The sequence below is a fragment of the Neofelis nebulosa genome, chromosome 9, assembly GCF_028018385.1.
Source record: "Neofelis nebulosa isolate mNeoNeb1 chromosome 9, mNeoNeb1.pri, whole genome shotgun sequence".
NCBI classification, from domain to species: domain Eukaryota; kingdom Metazoa; phylum Chordata; class Mammalia; order Carnivora; family Felidae; genus Neofelis; species Neofelis nebulosa.
In genome coordinates, this window is record NC_080790.1 from 79537020 (window position 1) to 79557897 (window position 20878).

Sequence of the window (20878 nt, forward strand, 5' to 3'; positions counted from 1 at the left end):
ATGAGAAAAATAAAATTAAATCACCAACCGTGAGTTTCTGAATTTTTCCTGATAGAGAAGAATGCAGACCAACATGTTGGAAAAGGGAAGGTCTGAAGCGAATTCGTAGATTGGCTTTCTGTCTATCACAATGTTTCTAAATAATAATAATAAAAAAAAAAGTGTCACAATGCAAAGTGAAATCTTGTCCTCATCAGAAAAACCAGAAGCCCTTTTAAAGAATATTGCAAAGAAAGAGGAGCCTGGGTGGCTCAGTCAGTTAAGCGTCCAACTTTGGCTCAGGTCATGATCTCATGGTTCATGGGTTCAAGCCCCATGTCGGGCTCTGTGCTGACAGCTCAGAGACTGGAGCCTGCTTCAGATTCTGTGTGTCTCTCTCTGCCTCTCCCCCTGCTCGCACTCTGTCTCTCTCTCAAAACTAATTAACATTTAAAAAAAAAAGAATATTGAAAAGAAAATCCAACTTCATCTCATAATTCCAAGTCATATTTTTTAAGGGTCCTCTTTAAGATATTAATAGGTTTGCTACCTACTTGATAAACGGATATGATATGGAAATTTAAAATAAGTACATCTAAGAGAAGAGTTAAGGATTTAATTCTAACCATATTTCAAGATATATCAATGTAGATTTGACTTTTTTTTTAAGTTTATTTATTTTGAGAGAGAGAGAGAGCAAGCAGGGGAAGGGCAGAGAGAGGGGGAGAGACAGAATCTCAAGCAGACTCTGCGCTGCCAGTATGGAGCCTGAAATGGGGCTCAATCCCACCAAACCATGAGATCATGACCTGAGCCAAAACCAAGAGCTGGACAAAAGGCCTGCAATAATTTACTGGGTATTAAAATGCTGCATTTTTCTCAAAAGGTTTTACTTCATTACTATTACTACTAACACTAGAACAGAGGTAATATAACATTTTACAAAATGTAAAACAGAGGTAATATAAAATTTTACAAAAATTCAACTACTCAAGTGAAAAGGAGAGAGAAGGGTTGAGGATAGGAGAAGATCAAGGGGTAGAAGGAGGGAAGGTGTGGGACAGAGAGGAAGAAGAAAAGAACAGTGCCTGAGACTGAGCCCATTTGTGCCTGAACAAAGTGGGTTAATAAACCTGTGAAAGAATGTGTGAATGCTCTGTGGGGTTTCCCAAACCACTGTCAGAGAGATATTGTGCTGGAGGCCAGCAAGTTTGCGGTGACAGTTTCCCTGACATTCTAGAGGAAGCAACTGAAGAATTATGGGCCACAGAAAAACATGGCCTAAGAAGGAGTGACAGAATAGATAAAATTCTCCACAGGGCTGTGTGCTAAAATTTATAGATGATTTTAATTTTTACTATTGGAGATTTTCACCTCACAGGCTCATTTTAGAACCTAACCATATATTAGATAAAACTGCACAGGACCAATTAAATGCAAGTATACTGCAGAAGTATAAAGATCATATGATTTTATTTGTGTCCTACAATACAAATTCCTGTGAAGTACAAAGAAAATACAGGTCAGGACTTACATCATAAAAACAAATTGTTCAAATCAATTTATATGTAATCACTGTTGGAAAGCAGATACTTTGCTATTTGGCTATACTCTATGATTTGCTCTAAAAAAGTGATTAAAGAGAGAGAGAGAGAGAGAGAGAGAGAGAGAGAGAGACAGAATGGCTTATAAACACAAGACAGTGTCCTAAAAACTCACTGGCAGGTAGGATGATTAAACTATTTTAGAGAATATAATACAGTCATGAAGTCAAATTAAATGTTTGTTAGAATGAATGCTAAGTCATCCTTATGAAGACACATGCCCATAATAAATATTTCCTGTTATTACATGTCAAAATTGACTTATTTCTAAGAATGTGTATTCACATTTTATTTATGGTTACAGCAAATAAATAAAAATTTATTTTTTTTCCAGTGGTACAATTCAAATTGGACAAAGAAAACATATCTAATTACTTTTTACAATAAGATCTCTATGGAAATAACATATTTGAATAATCAAAGCAAAAATCATTCAGTTACTTACCTACCATAATCCCAAAGGTCAGCATATTAATATGAACACTGGTTTCTTGCAAGTAATACACTAAAAGGTACTTTTTTTCCTTGCTATTGTTTTGGTATAAAATATTACTTCTATTTTATTCCTTATTTACAGATGTAGTGGGGTCCGATTCTGTCCCCCAAGTGTTTGAAAAAGGAACAATGACAGAGAGTATGAAGAAAGCTGAAACAATACCCCTGGGACAGCTATGAGACCATCTATAGCCAACAGTAACCAAATAACAAAGCCTAAAGACACTTACTAACATTTATCAGAAATTTAAAGAAGGGTGGACTTCACTGATTTACAGGATTTTCCACTGTTATTTAAAAATCCCTCTAATTTAGGAACTTTTTGTCAGTTCAAGAAAGCAAGCAAGCACTTCAAATGTTAAGTGAAAACACTTCATTCAGCTCTTTAACTGTTCATTTATAAAATCTGGCTCCCTGCAAGTCCCTTTCACAGGATACAGAAAAGAAGCCTTTTCCACGGTTAGAAGGCGGGAGAGGGACAGTAAAGTGTCCCTCCAACTGAGAAAGCACAGAATTTTATTCAAGGTAACTGACGTCGGGGAGGAACTGACTGGGATGATGATCCAACTGTGCAGTTTTTCTCTGCAAAGTCTGGACCTTAGTCCACAGATTTTACTGTGAGAGGACACATTGGAGTGAGCAAGGGCCATGTAGGGAGGTCAATGGGTGTACATGCACTAATTGACAGCTAACCTTTAAGTAGATCTTGTGGTACCACCTGTGCATGAGGAAGGGGAAAGACTGTATTATCTCTAAGAGATACATGCGAAGCCAAAACAAGCCTCTCGTCAGCCCAGCCTTAGCTGGCACTTCTAACCTATGTTTATTAATCACCATGGGGCCTTGAACATGTAGCCCCAAGAGAGGTGATAGAGTGAACGTGAACACAATGATGGGCCAAAGATGGAGGCCGTGTGGTCAGCACTCCTACATCCACCCTCATAAGAAATTAACTTACTGCATCTTTCTCAGGGTTGCAGACTTTTACCCAGAGTATATGGTCCAAGAGCCAATCAATGGGTTTCTCCTTATAGAACATAAATATGAATTCCACAATCAGAGTGAGGTCTGGTGCTTGAAACATTTTACCTGAAAAAAACATTCTCAGTCAATAGCTTTCATAAAGAAACCAAGCAACAAAATGGCTTAAATAAATGAAATCTATACAACAAATAAAGCTTGTGCTCTCAAATACAAATCATTATGAATAATTTCCCTATTTGTCTTATCAAAAGCAAACAAACTTACTTTAGCTAAACATTTCTGGGTTGTCACACAACTACGAAACTCCTTTCTCCATCACAAAATCTATCATACAACTACTGGCTCAAGAAGCAAGTCAGAGATTTTTCCTTTGTGTCTTATTAACATTCTTCCCATTAAAAAAAAAGGAACTTTAGGATCCTTTAGGTTTAGGTAAGAAAAACAAACAAAACATTTAACCTAATAAATAAATGCAAAAAACAAGGCATTCCAATTCTGCCTTCACTGAAACCTTCACAAAGATGTTTCTAACTCTTAAGTTTTGAGATAAATGATCAACAAGGTCAAAGGCCTAGCCTCTAATATTTAAAGTACTACAAGAAGTGAAATTTTATCCTGTTTCTTAAAACATGTAAACTTCCTGAAATTCTTCAACTTTAAACATATTCTAATTGTATAATTTATGAACTTTAGTGAGAAAAAATTTTTCAATGAGAACCTTGTCTATGAAAGTAACAAATGATTATGAATGAATCACTGTCAAGTACTACATCAAATACTAGGTATTCATACTAGAAAATATTTAGTGTGGCATTCTTTTTAAAAGAACCCCAATGCTGCAAAAGCACTGGGCCATAAACAGGGAGCTGGAGGTGTGAGAGAAGAAATCAGACATGCTCAGGACCATGGCTGGCTTTATGTGTGTACACAAGAAGCCAGAGGGGCTGCCTGGAGAACTCCACAGCAAATATTACAACCTTAAAAGTACCCAAATACTATTTTGGGTTGATTTTCATCACTTTATACATGGAAGTTTACCTAAATTAAATTTCCTCACAAGCAATCTATTTCCAGAGAAAAAAAAGACAGTTTGAAGGTAAAAGAAATTAGTTTACGATTCCAAAAGTCACAGTTATTTCTGAAAAGTAGATAAATCTGACACTTTTCTTACCAATGAAGCCCAGCTGGGAGAATTCTAGTATCATCCATTCCTCAGAAGAAAGTTGAAGTGCAAAATTTTTTATAGTGTTAAAGTAATTCTGTTTGACAATAATATCATCTTCAAGCTAAAGAAAGTTGATCAGATTAATAAATCAAAGAGATGGAAAGGTTTAAAGGACATTCTTTATTATAAGAAAACTCAAGCATACTTTTAAACACAAATCAAGAAAACAATGGCCAAAAATGATGAAAATATAAAAATAAATTTTATTAAAAGAAAACGAGGAAAATAAAATGGAAGAGGCACACATAGCAAGTCACCTAAACTACTCCATTACTATGGGAGATCACAGCACCACTCCACAAATTACTCTTTTCTGGTCCTTTCTGAGCACCCAACATGACTTCACACTATCCTTTTTTACTTTTCAAAGGAGAAGAATTTTTGTGAGCCTTTAATTTTTTTTTTTTAATTTTTATATAATACTTGTTCGAGGTCAAAGAAAAAGCCAGCAGCTTTCCTTCTCTGCCCTCCACCCTGCTAGTTGAGGTAACCAATGTTAAAAGTTGGGTGTGCATCTATTTGCTACCTCTTATATGGACACACAGCACAAAAAGGTCCACACACACTTGCCCATCCACATGTACGTTTTTATAATAAGGGATCATATTATCAAACTGTCTTTTGTCTCTTAATATATCATGAATATCTTTCCAGGTTGATATTTACTAAATGCATAATATTCCATGTTATAAATGTGAAACAATTCATTCAACTCTTTCCTGATCATAGACACACATCTAGCTTATTTCTCATTTTTTGCCAATGCAAACAATGATGTAATAAATTTGCTTATATTTACATATTACTGCTTTTCATTTCTGTAGGATAGATTCCTGAAAGCTCGCTTCTTGTATTTTTTTTTTAATGTTTATTTATTTATTTTGAGAGAGAGAGAGAGAGAAAGAACACACAAGCGGGGTAGGAGCAGAGAGAGAGAGGGAGAGAGAATCTCAAACAGGCTCTTCACTAACAGCTTGGGGCTTGATCCCACAAACTGTTAGATCATGAACTGAGCCAAAATCCAGAGTTGGACACTTAACTGACCAGCCACCCAGGTGCCCCTCACTTTTTGTATTTTAAAAGTTATTTTCAAAATACTTAAGAAGCTGTAGCAATTCAGAGTGCCAGTTAATTCCACACAGTTGGCCCATGTGTTATTCACACTTGGGATTTTTACCAATTCAACTGGGAGTTGACAAAGGATCAAGGATCACAAGCATATGCAAAGACTTCCTCCCCAGAATCTCCTCTCATAAAAATTTTAAGTCACAAGATGATTTTAATGACCTTGAAATTTTTTTTTCCTTTTCTTAATGTCACATTATCACTTCCAGTTACCTGCCAAGCAATTTTCACTTATTTTAGTATTTATATTTTTCAGGTATTTAAGTCCTACAAGCTTTCTTCTTCCTATCTGTGAAGAAACAGTAGGAGTACTTGGAAAGACATGATAATGACTCACCAAATATTTATTGAGCTTCTATTGTGTTCCAGACACGATACTAAACCCAGGGAATAATACATCAGTGAACAGGCAAGGCATGTTTTATGCTTCAGGGAAGCTGGAGGGAAAACCAGACAAAGCACAGAGCTATACTGGCACCTAACCTTGCTTTCTGAAAAAAAGAGGTGCCTACACTCACATCTAAATACTATCTATACCCCAAGGAAAGATGATCCCTAACATCAGGCCATTCCAAATTATTCTAATAAGTAAATCCAAAAACAAGCTATTTAAATGCACAGAGATGTAGATGAAATAGTCAAATGCCTATTTGAAATTCAATACACTAATTTTGGTTACCATACACAAATTCACATTTAAAAAAAATTTTTTTTACGTTTATTTATTTTTGAGAGACGGAGAGAGACAAAGCACAAGTGGGGAGGGGCAGAGAGAGAATAAGACACAGAATCCAAAGCAGGCTTCAGGCTCTGAGCTGTCGCCACAAAGCCCGAGGTGGGGCTCGAACTCACAAACTGTGAGATCATGACCTGAACCGAAGTTGGACGCTTAGCCAACTGAGCCACCCAGGCGCCCCCATAAATTTACATTTTTACATTAAATTAGGAAAACTGCTTTGTTCAATTCTCACATCTTATCAAACAACTTCGCTTTTATTTCTGGGTTCTCTATTCTGTTCCATTGATCTATGTGTCTATTTCGGGGCTTATACCATGCTGTTTTGATTACTATAGCTTTGTAGTATATCTTAAAATCTAGGATTGTGTTACCTCCGGATTTGTTCTCCTTTCTTCAGATTGCTTTGGCTTTTCAGGGTATTTTGTATTTCAGTATAAATTTCAGTATTATTTGTTCTAGTTCTGAGAAAAATGCTGTTGGTATTTTGATGGGGATTGCACTGAATCTGTAGATTGCTTAGGTTGTATGGACATTTTAACAATATTAATTCTTCCATTCCATGAACATGGAATATCTATTTGTTTGTATTATCTTTAATTTCTTTTATCACTGTCCTATAGTTTTTAGAGTACAGGTCTTTCACCTCCTTGGTTAAAGTTTATTCTTAGGTATTTTATTCTTTTTGGTGCAACTCTAAACAGGATTGTTTTCTTAATTTCTCTTCCTGCTACTTTGTTATTAGTGTATAGAAATGCAATATATTTCTATATATAAGCAACTTCACTTTAAAAAAAAAAACTTCTTGGAAGGGCACCTGGATGGTTCAGTTAGGTTAAGTGTCTGACTTTAGCTCAGGTCATGATCTCACTGTTCGTGAGTTCTAGTCCCATGTCAGGCTCTGGGCTGACAGCTCAGGGCCTGGAGCCTGCTTCAGATTCTGTGTCTCTTTCTCTCTCTGTCCCTCCTTCATTCACACTCTGTCTCTCAAAAATAAATAAACATTAAAAAAATTTAAAAAAAAAATTAAAAAAACTTGGAGTACCTGGGTAGTTCAGTTGGTTAAGCATTGGACTCTTGGTTTCGGCTCAGGTCAAGCCTGCTTGGGATTCTCTCTCTCTCAATAAACTGACTCTGATACAATTTGATGACCTTATTACATTTCACCAGTTTTACATGCATTCAGGTTTGTGTATGTATTCGTGTATGTATTTAGTTCCATGTAGTTTTTGGGAGACAGTTCCATCGCGAGGATTCTTGTGCTACCGCTACCCTTTATATTCACAGCCACCTCCTTCCTTCCCCACTTCCAGCATCTGGTAACCAATAGTCTGTTCTCCATCTCTACAACTTTGTCATTTCAAGAATGCCACATGAATGGAATCATACAGTATGCAACCTTTTAAGATTCAATTTTAAAGTGCCCATAATTACCTGAGATCCCAGATGTGCTGTGTATCAATAGTTTGTTTCTTTTCATTATTTAGTATTCTGTGGTATAGATGTGACACAGTTTGTGTAACATTCACTGGCTGAAGAACATATGGGTTGTTTCTAGATTTGGGCTATTATGAAAAAAGCTGCTATAAGCCTTTATGTACAGGTTTTTTAGTGAACATATGTACTTCTCTGACATCAGTGTTTTGTCATGGCAAGAGCCATTCTTTAAAAAATCTTACATCTCAGGGAGCCTGGGGGGCTCAGCTGGTTAAGTTTTGGACTTCGGCTCAGGTCATGATCTCACAGTTTGTGAGTTTGAGCCCTGCATCAGGCTCTGCACTCATAGAATGGAGCCTTCTTCAGATTCTCTTGCTCTCTCTCTGCCTCTCCCCCACTCACTCTCTCTCTCAAAATAAACAAACATTTAAGAAAATAAATAAAATCTTACATCTCATTAGTGATCACTCGTTTACAGAGGGAGGCTAAAAAACAAGATACAAAATATTGTTTTTATAGTATGCAAATGCAGTATCAGAAAAAAATATATATATTATATTTTTGCTTAAAAATTTTAAAAGTATAAAAAGCAATAAAAAATTAATGGTGGTTACCCATGGGAGAGGGAGGAAACAGGGATAAAAGTGAGACTTCTGGGGCACCTGGGTAGCTCAGCTGGTTAAGCATCCAACTCTTGGTCTCGGCTCAGGTCATGATCTCACAGTTTGTAAGTTCAAGGCTCTGTACTGACAGTGTGGAGCCTGCTTGGGATTCTCTCTCTCTGTCCCTCCCCAACTCATGCTCCTCACTTTCTCTCTCAAAATAAATAGAATAGAATAGAATAGAATAGAATAGAATAGAATAAATTAAATAAAATAAATAAAATAAAAGTAAAGTAAAATTAAATTAAATTAAATTAAATTAAATTAAATTAAATAGATAAATAAATAAAGTGAGACTTCTGTGTATCTTATATAAGTTATGATTTTGGAAAATTTTTTTTACAACTAAAAAGGATAAAAAATGCTAAAAACTGAATACAAAATGAAACAAACCAAATTTCATATCAATTTGGCAGCATGATCATACAGTATAAAGAATTATTTCCAGTTATTTTAAAACATAGTATTTTGACAATATATCCATATTGGTATATATTCTAAGAAGGGGGGAAGCACAAAGAAAATTTAAATTGCATTCATCAGTCTAATAGTAGTGACAATGGTATCATTATTTTGTAAGTATTTCAGCTATACTATAGAATAATATTATTAGGATAATGTGATTAAAAACCAAGACTTTCAATGTAAAAGAAATACATGTATAAATTCAAAAAAGTCAAGTAAAAACCCCCAAATCTTCATTTGATTTGGGAACACTAATATGAGCTTGTAGATTTTTCTCCTGAAAAATACTCTTTCCCTTGCTAAAAGTTTATCCTGGAAGCAAAGACACCATAATAGCAATAAGCATCTCGAGCACCTGGATTGGGGTCCTAAATACTATTTGCTTCTAAATGGAAAAGAGCTCCTTAGAGAAATAGCTGATTCTAGATCTCCCATAGAAAATGTGCAAATCTTGTGCCAGTCAGCAAAGAAATGATCTAAGATTACTAGACTTACATTGAAGGACTACAAGAGCCAATTTGAAGAGATTCCCACCAGCTTATGATGTACCAATGTAAGCATCAATATGAATAGTGACTGCAAGGTCTGAGGCAAATCAAATATATTTAAAAATCCATGCGTTCATAACAATATTTTTTAAAAGACCGCCACTGGTGATTTCTAGGATACCACCTTTGAAATTTAATGAAGAGAAAGAATAGGCATTTATTCTGCCTTTCCTTTGTGAACTATTTTTCAAGGTAACCAAAGAGTTGAGGAAAAGTTCTTTACAGATGAACTCAACTTATAAGAACATTACAAATTACACAATTAGAAAATTATCACTCGGCACCTCTAATGAAATAACTGATCTGGGGAAAAATAATCAAAGAATGTGGAAATCAGAGGAGTGGCTGCTGGGAAGCTTTATAAAGGACAGATGAGGCTGACACCACCAAGCCCACTGATTAGTGTCAGCATCAATACAAGTGGGTCAACTAGACATAATGTGCCTTGTTACGTGATACAGCAGGAATTACTCGGTGCCATCTAGGAAGTACCTGAATCACCCAACAAGTGTTCCAGAAGACATGGTCTTCAATTCCAAGTCGTCTGTGATACAGGACTTTATGAAAGTGTATGATTCTGTCACACGAAACTTCATTTCAAGCCAAAACGTAACATTAGCACGGGTGACATTTTTTCCACCTTTAGGAGTATGCCTGTGATGACCACAGAGTAACCTCTGGTTCTTTTGCTTTTTTTATTTATTTATTTTTTTCCAAATATTTATTTTTGAGAGAGAGATACAGCATGTGAGGGGGGAGCAGAGAGACAGGGGGACAGAGGATCTGAAGCAGGCTCCATGCTTTCAGCAGCGAGCCCAACATTGGGCTCAAACTCACCAACTGCAAGATCATGACCTGAGTGGGAGTCAGATGCTTAACCAACTGAGCCACCCAGGTGCCCTACTGCCTTTTTTAAAAGCACTCTCTCAAAAACCTGGGTAGGACATACTCCAGCATATGCAACCATGAAGTCACACACCTAGCACTGCTAGGAATTTACCCAAGGCATACAGGAGTGCTGATGCATAGGGGCACTTGTACCCCAATGTTTATAGCAGCACTTTCAACAATAGCCAAATTATGGAAAGAGCCTAAATGTCCATCAACTGATGAATGGATAAAGAAATTATGGTTTATATACACAATGGAATACTACGTGGCAATGAGAAAGAATGAAATATGGCCTTTTGTAGCAATGTGGATGGAACTGGAGAGTGTTATGCTAAGTGAAATAAGTCATACAGAGAAAGACAGATACCAGTTTTCACTCTTACGTGGATCCTGAGAAACTTAACAGAAGACCATGGGGGAGGGGAAGGAAAAAAAAAAGGTTAGAGAGGGAGGGAGCAAAAATATAAGAGACTCTTAAAAACTGAGAACAAACTGAGGGTTGATGGGGGGTGGGAGGGAGTGGAGGGTGTGTGATGTGTATTGAGGAGGGCACCTGTTGGGATGAGCACTGGGTGTTGTATGGAAACCAATTTGACATAAATTTCATATTTAAAAAAAAAGAATAAAAAATAAATAAATACATTTCATGAAGTCATACACCTAGGATAATTATCAAGTCTGGATTGAATGTCTTTCCTTCCCCACATTAATTTTTCTCCAATTTTGCCAGGTGATTTCTATCCTTCACAAACATTCAAAACTAGTATGAAACTGAAGACTTTTCAGGCTAATGTGTTTTCCCCACCAGTACTTTTTTTTCTTTAAGCTTATTTTATTTATTTTGGGAGAGAGGGAAAGGGAGAATGTGCCTGCATGCACAGGGGAGGGGAAGAGGGGGAGGAGGAGAGAGAATCCCAAGCAGGCTCAGCATTGTCAGCGCGGCTCCAACTCACAAACCATGAGATCATGATCTGAGCTGAAACTAAGAGTCAGATGCTTAACCGACTTACCCAGGTGCCCCTTCCCACCAATATTTTGCAAATTATAATGAACTCACTGAAAGAATTCTATGTAAAATGAAATTATGTCAAGAATTCAATGTAAAGCTATTCCCTCTTTTTGGAGGCATGATTTTTGGGAAAATTGGGTAATTTCCGGAATGTTCACTGGATTCATCTGTGACACAACTGAAACGTTAGGAACAATCTAAGTGACCAACAGTAAGGTCATTATGATATCTGAATAATGATATTTTAATGAGATTAAAAATTATTCCAGTCTGTAATTACTGGCATGTAAAGATATCTATAATATGTTAAACAATAGTAAAACAGATTACAAGACAGTATGTACAGTATGATCTTGCTCTTGTGAAAGAGTTGTATTAAATGAGTTAATATGTGTAAAGTCTAAGTTGTAAAGAACAATGCATGACACATGGTGTAAGTGTGCAATGTTAGTTCACAGCTACTGTTGTTATAACACCATATATACATGCCCTGCTTAAAGTTTTCCTTATCCTCTTTCTTAACCACATCCTTTCCTTAATTTCCTAATGCTTACTTTTCCTATACTCCACACCAAAAAAAGCTTTAAGATTCCATTCTTTCCTTAGAGAGAAATCTAAAATAAAATTTAAAAGCAATATAACTACACGTTTTAAAGTTCTCTCTATAAAGTTCTTGGTCATAGTGTAAATATATATTGGCCCTACAACAAACAGCAAGCTTCCACTACAATAATAGGAGACATGTTTAATAAAATGTTTTGAAGTTATTATTTTGAAATTAAAGACTTCTCTAAGACATTTAAAGGAAATGTACTAATTTTAGGATACCATGTTTTTACACTCATAACTCTTGTATACTGTTACATACAATGCCATATTCTGACCCTATCATCATTTACATTTCCCAGCCTGAGAACCAAGGAAAAAGGTTCATCATGCACATTTGAACACAGGTGGCCCAAGATAAAATGTCAAAGGAGACAAAGTCTGTCCTCAGTAAGTCGGCCTTCCCAGGTGATAGGAGGCTTTTCCTTCTTTCCTTCCCTCCCAAACCTATGCCAGCAGTTGCAAACCATTTATTTCCTTTCTGATTAAGGGACCCAGAGCCCCTTTTTTACCACTCCCATCAATCAAAGTATACTTCCAGGGAAATATCTAATAAACTTTTTAACTAAAAAAAAATGACAGGCATAGTGTGCAGTATCTGCATATGAACAAGGAATAAAGACCTTTGGTTAAAGAAATGAAATTCCAATTGTAATGTCACAAGGAGAAGGAGATTTAGAAGAAATAAGAGCTTCCTAGAATTATTTAAGTTGTTGCCTATCTGGCTAACTTAAAACCCACATCATAACAAACTTATTCTTATCTTCAATATAAATGTAAATGTACTGTAGCATGCAAAAAACAAAACAACAAAAACAAAAAACCTATCCTACTGTAAGACCACCAAAAAAAAAAAAAAAAACCTGTAAAAAAATCCTTCTTTAAATTTTGCCAAGTAACTAAACCTTAGTTCTTTTTAACAGTAGAGAGAGGGAGAATGAGAGCAGAGATGGCGGGATGAGAGAAAAGAGGTGAGTGACGCACCCACTGTCACACCGTTATCTGGAAAGCTAGTGTTGGGCTAAACTGGAGAATGGAAATGCAGAGCCCACATTATCAGTGACTATGACAGACTGTTCTGCTTTCTGATATATTATTATCAACATATACATCTTAGAGGGTTTACACTTTCCAAACTTCCTGTTTCAATGAACATATACTCTTGGTACTACTTCTTCAAAAGTGTGAAAAACATGAAAGGAAAACAAAAATCACACTTACCTGAATGTAATATATTCCCTTTTCCTGAGCATACATCATTAGAAAACAATAATCCAGGTTTTGCTTTGTTCTCCATCTGAAAAAATTTTTTTCAAAAATAAGTTAGGAATCAGACTCAAATTTAGCAAAATAAGATTAGGTGTAAATATTTTAGAGTACATATTGTATGTTGTGATATTTTATAATACACACACGTATATACACAGTATATAATATACATGTATGCAAATTATCTACCTATAGATACACAGATACAGGCACACACATACATACACATGTAGAGAAGCATGAAAGAGACTTCACTTTTCTCTAATGAAGCCTTTATCAAAACATATTCCCCAAAACACTAATCCTCAAGACATCCTGAGGAAAAATGAAGTCAAGTGTCAAGTAAATTTGGGAAGCACATATATTCTCCTTCTGGAGACATATTAATACATTAGAGGCATTGAAATAGTCAATACATTTGTTGGGAAAAACTTTTGGGGTGCCCGGGTAGCTCAGTTGGTTAAATGTCCAACTCTTGACTTAGGCTTGGGTCATGAACTGTGAAGTTCATAAGTTTGAGCCCTGTGCTGGGCTCTGTGCTGATAGCACGGAGCCTGCTTAGTATCCTTTCTCTCTCCCTCTCTCTCTGCCCCTCCCCCACTGGTGTTGGCACTCTCTTTCTCTCTCAAAATAAAAAAGAAAAAAACTTTTTAGTCCAATATTTTCCAAACTTTTTTGACCATAGGACCTTTTTTCAAATTTAACATTTTAATGTCTCTGGAAACTGGTGCTTCAAAAATTATACTTCGGGGATCACTGCTTTGGTGACCAGGGCTGTGCTTTACATACAGGTGGAAATTAATAAATACTGTACTGAATGCTTAAAAACCCCAAAACATATTAAGGTTTACAATATTAAGTCCTTTCAGTGAATTCCTGGTAGCCTGCAGAAACAGACTAATGTTGAACAAGAAAAGTGGTTGTAAAAGCTAGTTAAAAAAAATAAAAGGTTTAAATAATAAGTAAACTTCTCCAGAATATACTTTATAAACTGTTTTGAATTTAATGAGATGACTTAAAATTTTTTACCAAATTCAACCCTATATTTTTTAAAACTAAAATTATATTTATTGAGACAACCAACTATGTAGACACATCTTTCAGAAAAATTCACTCAAGAAACACAGTAAGTCTCTTCCCAAAACTGTATTTTTCCTTTTTTTCTGCCTATAGAAAATCCAAAACTAATGTCAATGTCTCTTAGATTACAATGTTTTTAATAACAACACATTGAAAGTTTTAAGTCCTTCAATTTGAGAGAGTCAGAGACAAATAAATCCAGTTGACTAAATACATTTATTACAATATAATTCTGCAGAACAGTATTATTGTTTTTATCACTTTCATTGAATCAGTTCTCATTTATTTTGCATACAAACATTTGATTTCTATATGAACTAGCTTCTGAATTGTATTGAAAATACTCTTAAGAAAAGTTATACCACAGAAAAGCAGTTAGTTATACAAGTTATTGAGCATACCAAATTCAACCTCTCATCAGAATTTCCAATAAAATAACCAAAATTCATTAGCTCTCACAAATTAGTTCAACCCTAAAATGTGGTACATTTCAATAAATAAGGATTACATTTATTATGTATCATACTCACAAGGGTGGGGGATCTTAACACAGGCTCACCTTACTCTTTCTTTAGAGTCTCCAAATGTCTCCTTTAAGTTTGTCAGGTCAGGATAATAGCTTTCAGGAGGTGATATTATTTCCACCAAACCAGAACTGATTTCTTTAGAAAATCTACCATGAGAAAGGACAGCTGAGTCATTTAAGTTCTGTGGGATTTTATTTATCTTAATGCTCAACTTACTGTGTTTAACATAAAACACATCAGTAACGTATACTGTAATGGTCACATCACAGTGTCTTCAGTGAAGTAGCTCATCATTGATTTTACTTGCCAGAAAATGCAAATTTTTCCAATAACAAAAGGGTTTTGGTGGGGTTTTTTTTTTTTTTTTTTTTGCTTTTTTTTTTTTAAAAATAATGCTTTAAAAACAGTGTAAAATGCTACTATCCTTAGAGAAGCATAGAAATCCTGGGCCAACTGCAGATATAATACTCCTAAAAAGTATCAGAATTTTTAAAAATCAAATCAAGGTATCACAGAAAATAGAGAATTGAAAAAAAAAATAAACTATTGACTGTGTGTCTCTATATATGTATGCAAAAACCAGTTATTCAACTTTCAGAAAGGTTTAGTTGTGAGTTATAGATTATATGTCATTCTAAAGTAGTCATTTCTCAACTGGGGCCATCCTGTCCCCCAAGCAGACACTTAGCAATGTCTGGAGGGATGTGGTTGTCCTAACTGTGGGTACTACTACTGACATTTAGTGGGGAGACACCAGGGATGCTGCTAAATATCCTACAATGCATACAACATTCCTCACAACAAAGAATTATCAAGCCCAAAAGGTCAACAGTGCCAAGGTTGAGAAAATCTGTTCTAAGGTTTTTATAAGCAGCTTTACTAACTCGAATGTAATTTCTTTCACATTTGCATTCTCCCTTATTTAGTTTTTGCCAATCTCCACAAAATTCTTGTGCAGCTACCTGCCTTCGCACATATGTCCTTTGTGCTTAAATGTACCTTTTTCTGGGCTTGGTTTTCCTATACATTGAGGAAGAAGAGAACTGACAAAATCACAGCTTAAGCCCCAGAGACCTGTCCACGTGCTCTGTGGGAGGAGGGGCCAATAGTTACTGCCTTGTTCCTATATTTAAGGAGACTATACTAAACTGTATTTATATAAAGGCTGCCAAGAAATCGAGCACTTGAGGGAAAAAAAAAATCTAACAAATGCACAATTCTGAACTCTGCATATATTTTTAAAAATCTCTGGTTTCAGCATTTTGATGGACAAAGAAAGCCGCATTATTTTAAATCTAGAGTTGGCAAGTAATTGTTGCTTCTTTTTGTCTTTTTTAAGTAAAAGATACATTTTTGGGGCAAAAACATAAAACTCAGTGAAGAAACCCTTATCAAGACTAGTTTTATGATATCACTATTAAAACTATGAAGATGATATAAACACTAATACCTGAAACTTACTAAGATTTCCACCTGTTAGCTGCTAAGTGCCTTGCTCACAGCAAATTGTTACTCAATTTTTGCAGAACAGTACAGATTCAGCCATAATTTAGCACTGAGGTTTGAAACTGCTGCAAGACTATCTACCCTGACAGCAGAAGTTTTTTTCTTGGTCAACAGACTCTCTCTATATTCACTATCTTCAAGATTAAGAATTTATTGGATAGGGTCATATATGTAGGACATTCAAATCTTTTCTATATTGAAATACACCAATTTATCCACCATCAGAAAACTGGATATATATGCACCTACTTTATGATAAGGTTAAAGACCAATTATAGATGGCCCAATGAAAAATGAACTCCACAGAGAAAGGAACTAAAAAAAGAAAGCATTTTCTTTTAGCAAAAAGCCAAGAAGTAACAGTAACTAAAAGATCATTTTCATATTTAACAACTTACTCTTTCTCCAGGTTGGCTACAACACTGTGTACATAATCACTATCTGTCTGGGAAAAAGAAAAAAAATTGTACATACATTAATGTTTTTAAATTTTTATTTAACTTTTGATAATGAATTCAAATAAATAATTAACAGCATTCAATTAAAGCAGTGCATTAAAATTTCAGACAGCTTATAGGTTTGCATTTCTACTTTATTCTACTTTATTGCACTACGATATATCATTGAGTACTTACTAATACAATAAGCAGATGTCAGTTTTATTACCTTCAACTGTCCTTGTTCGATTCAGTAGAAAAAACTGACTACAGAAATTATTTCTACCTCTTCTCAACTATCCAAACTGGAAGTAGTGAATAAATAATGGAATAAACAATAGAGAAAGATTTTTCCATTTTTATTAAAAAAAAATAAAAGGCAGGAGGAGATAATATCTTAGCGACTCTGACATTAAATGATGAAACTATGTAATAAAAAGCAGTTATGGTCTGTATTATTATGATTCTCATTATTAGGCTGATAATGATTAGAACCCAAGTCAAAAAGCGCTTTACACACAGTTAGAATTATATACAAATAAAGATCTAATACCCCCTACCAATTTTAAATACAGTCACAGTTTATATTAAAATGCTAAAAAGAATCAATCATACATAAAATATGATCTGTGTTATAGATTGACAAAACACTTAATACTTGATAAAAAGAAAACAAACCAAAACAAAAAGATAAATTTTGGAAATTACAAAACTATTAAGTTATAAAAAGTTGTAGTATAGAAGATGGTCTATAAAAGTATGTTAACTTTAATTTCTGTTGACTGCAAGTAATTCCTATTTTTATTGTTAAATTTAAAGACTTAGGAGTGAGACATTAAGACCACATTCTTCAAACTCTTAACTATGGAGATACAACTGGCACACCGCTCAAAATCTTCTGTACTTCCCCTATATGAACCAAATGTCAGCGATCTCTTTTGAAATAATTTATCACCAACATATATAACTAATGAGTATCTTTTCACACATCAGCTATAATTCTCAAGAATATGATCAAGGTTGGCTTATATAGATATTAATAAATTTAAAAAACAACCTGGAATTCAATTTGTTAAGCATTTATTGAGGGCCAGTGATTTGCCTATCCAAGGAAAACAGGAATACAGAGATGAACAAGACCACCTCCCTATTCCCAGTTGGCTGTCCAAGAGGTAGGTCAAGAAGAAAAAGTAAATGTAGATTCATTAAGTAACGTGTAATAATACGTATGAAATTCACATGAGCCAAATCTAATATTATATGTAATCCTTATGCTGTAATCCTTATGCTAATCAACAGAACTAACAAAAGGTTTGCTTAAATGACTGTAATTGATATCACTTTTCCACCAGAGAATAAATCCTTTCTGGTATCAGCTAAGGGAATTCTGGGAATCTTCTGAAGAAAGCTAAATGTATAACTGGCCTAGAAACAGCCAGGCAAATCGTTATCTCCATTATACAGTTGTGGTTGGAAACTGTTCTTGCCTCTCCCCCACTCTTAAATGTTGATAATAAGATAGGCAATATCAGATATTTGGGGCTTGCTTGCATTAAATTAAAAGAGAGCACTTTTTCCTGAATCTTTTTTAAAAGCGTGTGGAGACTTTTTCAAAGGCAATATTATCACTCAATTCTCGGAATGCATCTACAAATATAAAACTGAGATGTGTGTATTCTAGGGGTACGTGAATGGTATATACGTGGGAAAGGTGGGAAGGAAAGTGGACATACATAGAAAAAGAAAGAGCATTTTTTCCTGGAGAATCAAGTGTTCCTCATGGTTAAGTAAAATTAAGTATTTTATATTAAAACTATATGCTATTGTATTAGTATGTATATGCATTATTAATACATACTACAACAGGGATGAACCTTGAACACGTTCACATTTGTTCAATGTGTGACCACATGTTATATGCCTTTACTTGTATAAAGCATCCAGAATAGAATAATCTACACAGATAGAAAGTAGATTAATGGTCTCCTAGGGCTGGGGGGAGAAGGGTATTAATGGGTGATGGGTAAGGTGTACAGAGTTGTTTTTTGGGGTGATTAAAATGTTTGAAAATTGAGATGGTGGTTGCATAGCTGTGACTTTAAATAGTTAAATTACAAAAAAGTGATTTAAAAAGTTAAATGTAAAAAAATATTTAAAAAGAATGTTCTATTTTTCTATTTTTGATATATTTTAGGGAGTACAATATGCTATTAATAGCATATATGTGTGATTTGTAAATATCTATGTACAAATTGGGAATACCTAATCAATGGGATGCTTAACAGAAAAGCTTAGATCATATTGCTGCACTGGACCAGTCCTGGTGAGACAGAGCACAGAATACTGCACTCTAAACCAGCAGAATACACATTGTTTTCATGGAACATGAAACATGGAACATTCACCAGGATAGATCACATGTTAAGCCACAAAACAAGTCTCAATAAGTTTAAGAAGACTGGAATCACATCAAGTATCTTTTCCAACCACAACTGTATTAAACTAGAAATTAAATGCAACAAGAAAACTGGAAAAAACCCAAATACGTGGAGAGCAAACAATCAATGGGTCAAATAAAGAAATCAAGTAGGCAATCCAAAAACAGCTTGAGACAAATGAAAATAGAAACTCGTCCCAAAATCTGGGACACAGCAAAATAAGTTTTAAGGGGGAAGTTCATAGTGATACAGGCCTCCCTCAAGAAACAAGAAAAATCTCAAATAAGCAATCTTATTTTACATTTAAAGCAACTAGAAAAAAAGAAAAAAAAAAAAGGCCCCAAGTTAATGGAAGGAAAGTTCAGGGCAAAAATAAATGAAATAGAAACTAAAAAGTAAAGGTCAATGAAACTAAAGCTGGTTCTCTGAAAAGATGGACAAACTTTTAGCCAGATCCATCAAGAAAGAGAAAGCCTAAATAAATAAAATCAGAAATGAAAGAGGAAAAAAAAAACCATATCACAGAAACATAAAGGATGTTAAGAGAATACTATGAACAATTATTTACAAATTAGAAAACCTAGAAGAAATGGATAAATTCCTAGAAACATAATCTTCCAACACTGAATCATGAAGAAATAGAAAATCTGAACAGACTAATTACAAATCATGCAGAAATAAAATCAGTAAAACAACAAAACAACAACAAACTCCTGTGGTGCCTGGGTGGCCCAGTCAGTTGAACATCCTGACTCTTGATTTTGGCCCAGGTTATGATCCCAGAGTCGAGGGATCAAGCCCTGCGTCAGTCTCCATGCTGAGCATGGAGTCTGCTTAAGATATTCTCTCCTCCCTCCCTCTCCCTCTCTCTCTCCTCTCTCTCACTCATCTTCTCTTTTTCCCTCTCCCTCTCTCTACCCCTCTCCCCCACTCATGTACACTCTAAGAATAAAACAGATCTTTTAAAAAAAAATTTTTTTTAATGTTTATTTTTGAGAGAGAGAGAGAGAGAGAGAGACAGACAGACAGACAGACAGACAGACAGGGTGTGAGCTGGGGAGGGGCAGAAAGAGGAGGAGACACAGAATCCAAAGCAGGCTCCAGGCTCCAAGCTCCAAGCTTCAAGCTTCCAGCACAGAGCCCGATGTGGGGCTCAAACTCACAAATTGCGAGATCATGACCTGAGCCGAAGTCGATCGCTCAACCAACTGAGCCACCCAGGCACCCCTAAAACAGATCTTTAAAAAACCTCCCAACAAACAAAAGTTGGGGACAAAATGGCTTCACAGGTGAATTCTATCAAATATTTAAAGAAGAGATAATATCTATACTTCACAAATTATCCCAAAAAATTGAAGAGAAACACTTCCCACTTTACAAGGCCAGTATTACCCTGATACGAAAACCAGACAGATACTACCCCAAAAAAGCAATTACAGGCCAATTTCCCTGATGAACACAGATACAGAAATACTCAACAAAACTATCAGCAACCAAATTCCACGATACATCAAAAGGATCATATACCATAACCAAGTAGGGATGCAAGAATGTTTTAATATCCGCAAATCAATTATTGTGATACACATTAAAAAAACGAGAGACAGAAATTACAAGATCATCTCAACAGATGCAAAACTCAACATCTATTTATGATGAAAACTCTCAACAAAGTAGGTATAAAGGGAAAGTACATCAACATAAAAAAGGCCATATTTGAGAAACACACAGTTAACATAATACTTAACAATAAAAGGGTGAAAAGCTGAAAGTTTTTCTTCTAAGATCAGAAACAAGACAAGGATTCCTGCTGTCAATACTTTTATTCAAAGTAGTATTAGAAGTCTTAGCCACA

General features: G+C 35.1%; 1 protein-coding gene across 4 annotated transcripts in view; it reads right to left on the reverse strand.

The window, feature by feature from the left end:
- Nucleotides 1-20878, reverse strand: part of MGAT4A (alpha-1,3-mannosyl-glycoprotein 4-beta-N-acetylglucosaminyltransferase A) — a 122206-nt gene that overhangs the window by 18340 nt on the left and 82988 nt on the right. For all 4 annotated transcript variants that reach the window (XR_009248716.1, XM_058684369.1, XM_058684367.1 and 1 more), the window contains exons 6-11: nucleotides 16547-16593; nucleotides 14675-14788; nucleotides 12988-13063; nucleotides 4234-4348; nucleotides 3037-3167; nucleotides 29-136 (exon numbers count right to left, since the gene is read on the reverse strand). Coding sequence is in view for 3 of the 4 variants with exons in the window: in XM_058684369.1 (XP_058540352.1) it covers nucleotides 29-136; nucleotides 3037-3167; nucleotides 4234-4348; nucleotides 12988-13063; nucleotides 14675-14788; nucleotides 16547-16593 (591 nt within the window). In the remaining variant the exon portion in view is untranslated. The remainder of the gene's footprint in view (nucleotides 1-28; nucleotides 137-3036; nucleotides 3168-4233; nucleotides 4349-12987; nucleotides 13064-14674; nucleotides 14789-16546; nucleotides 16594-20878) is intronic.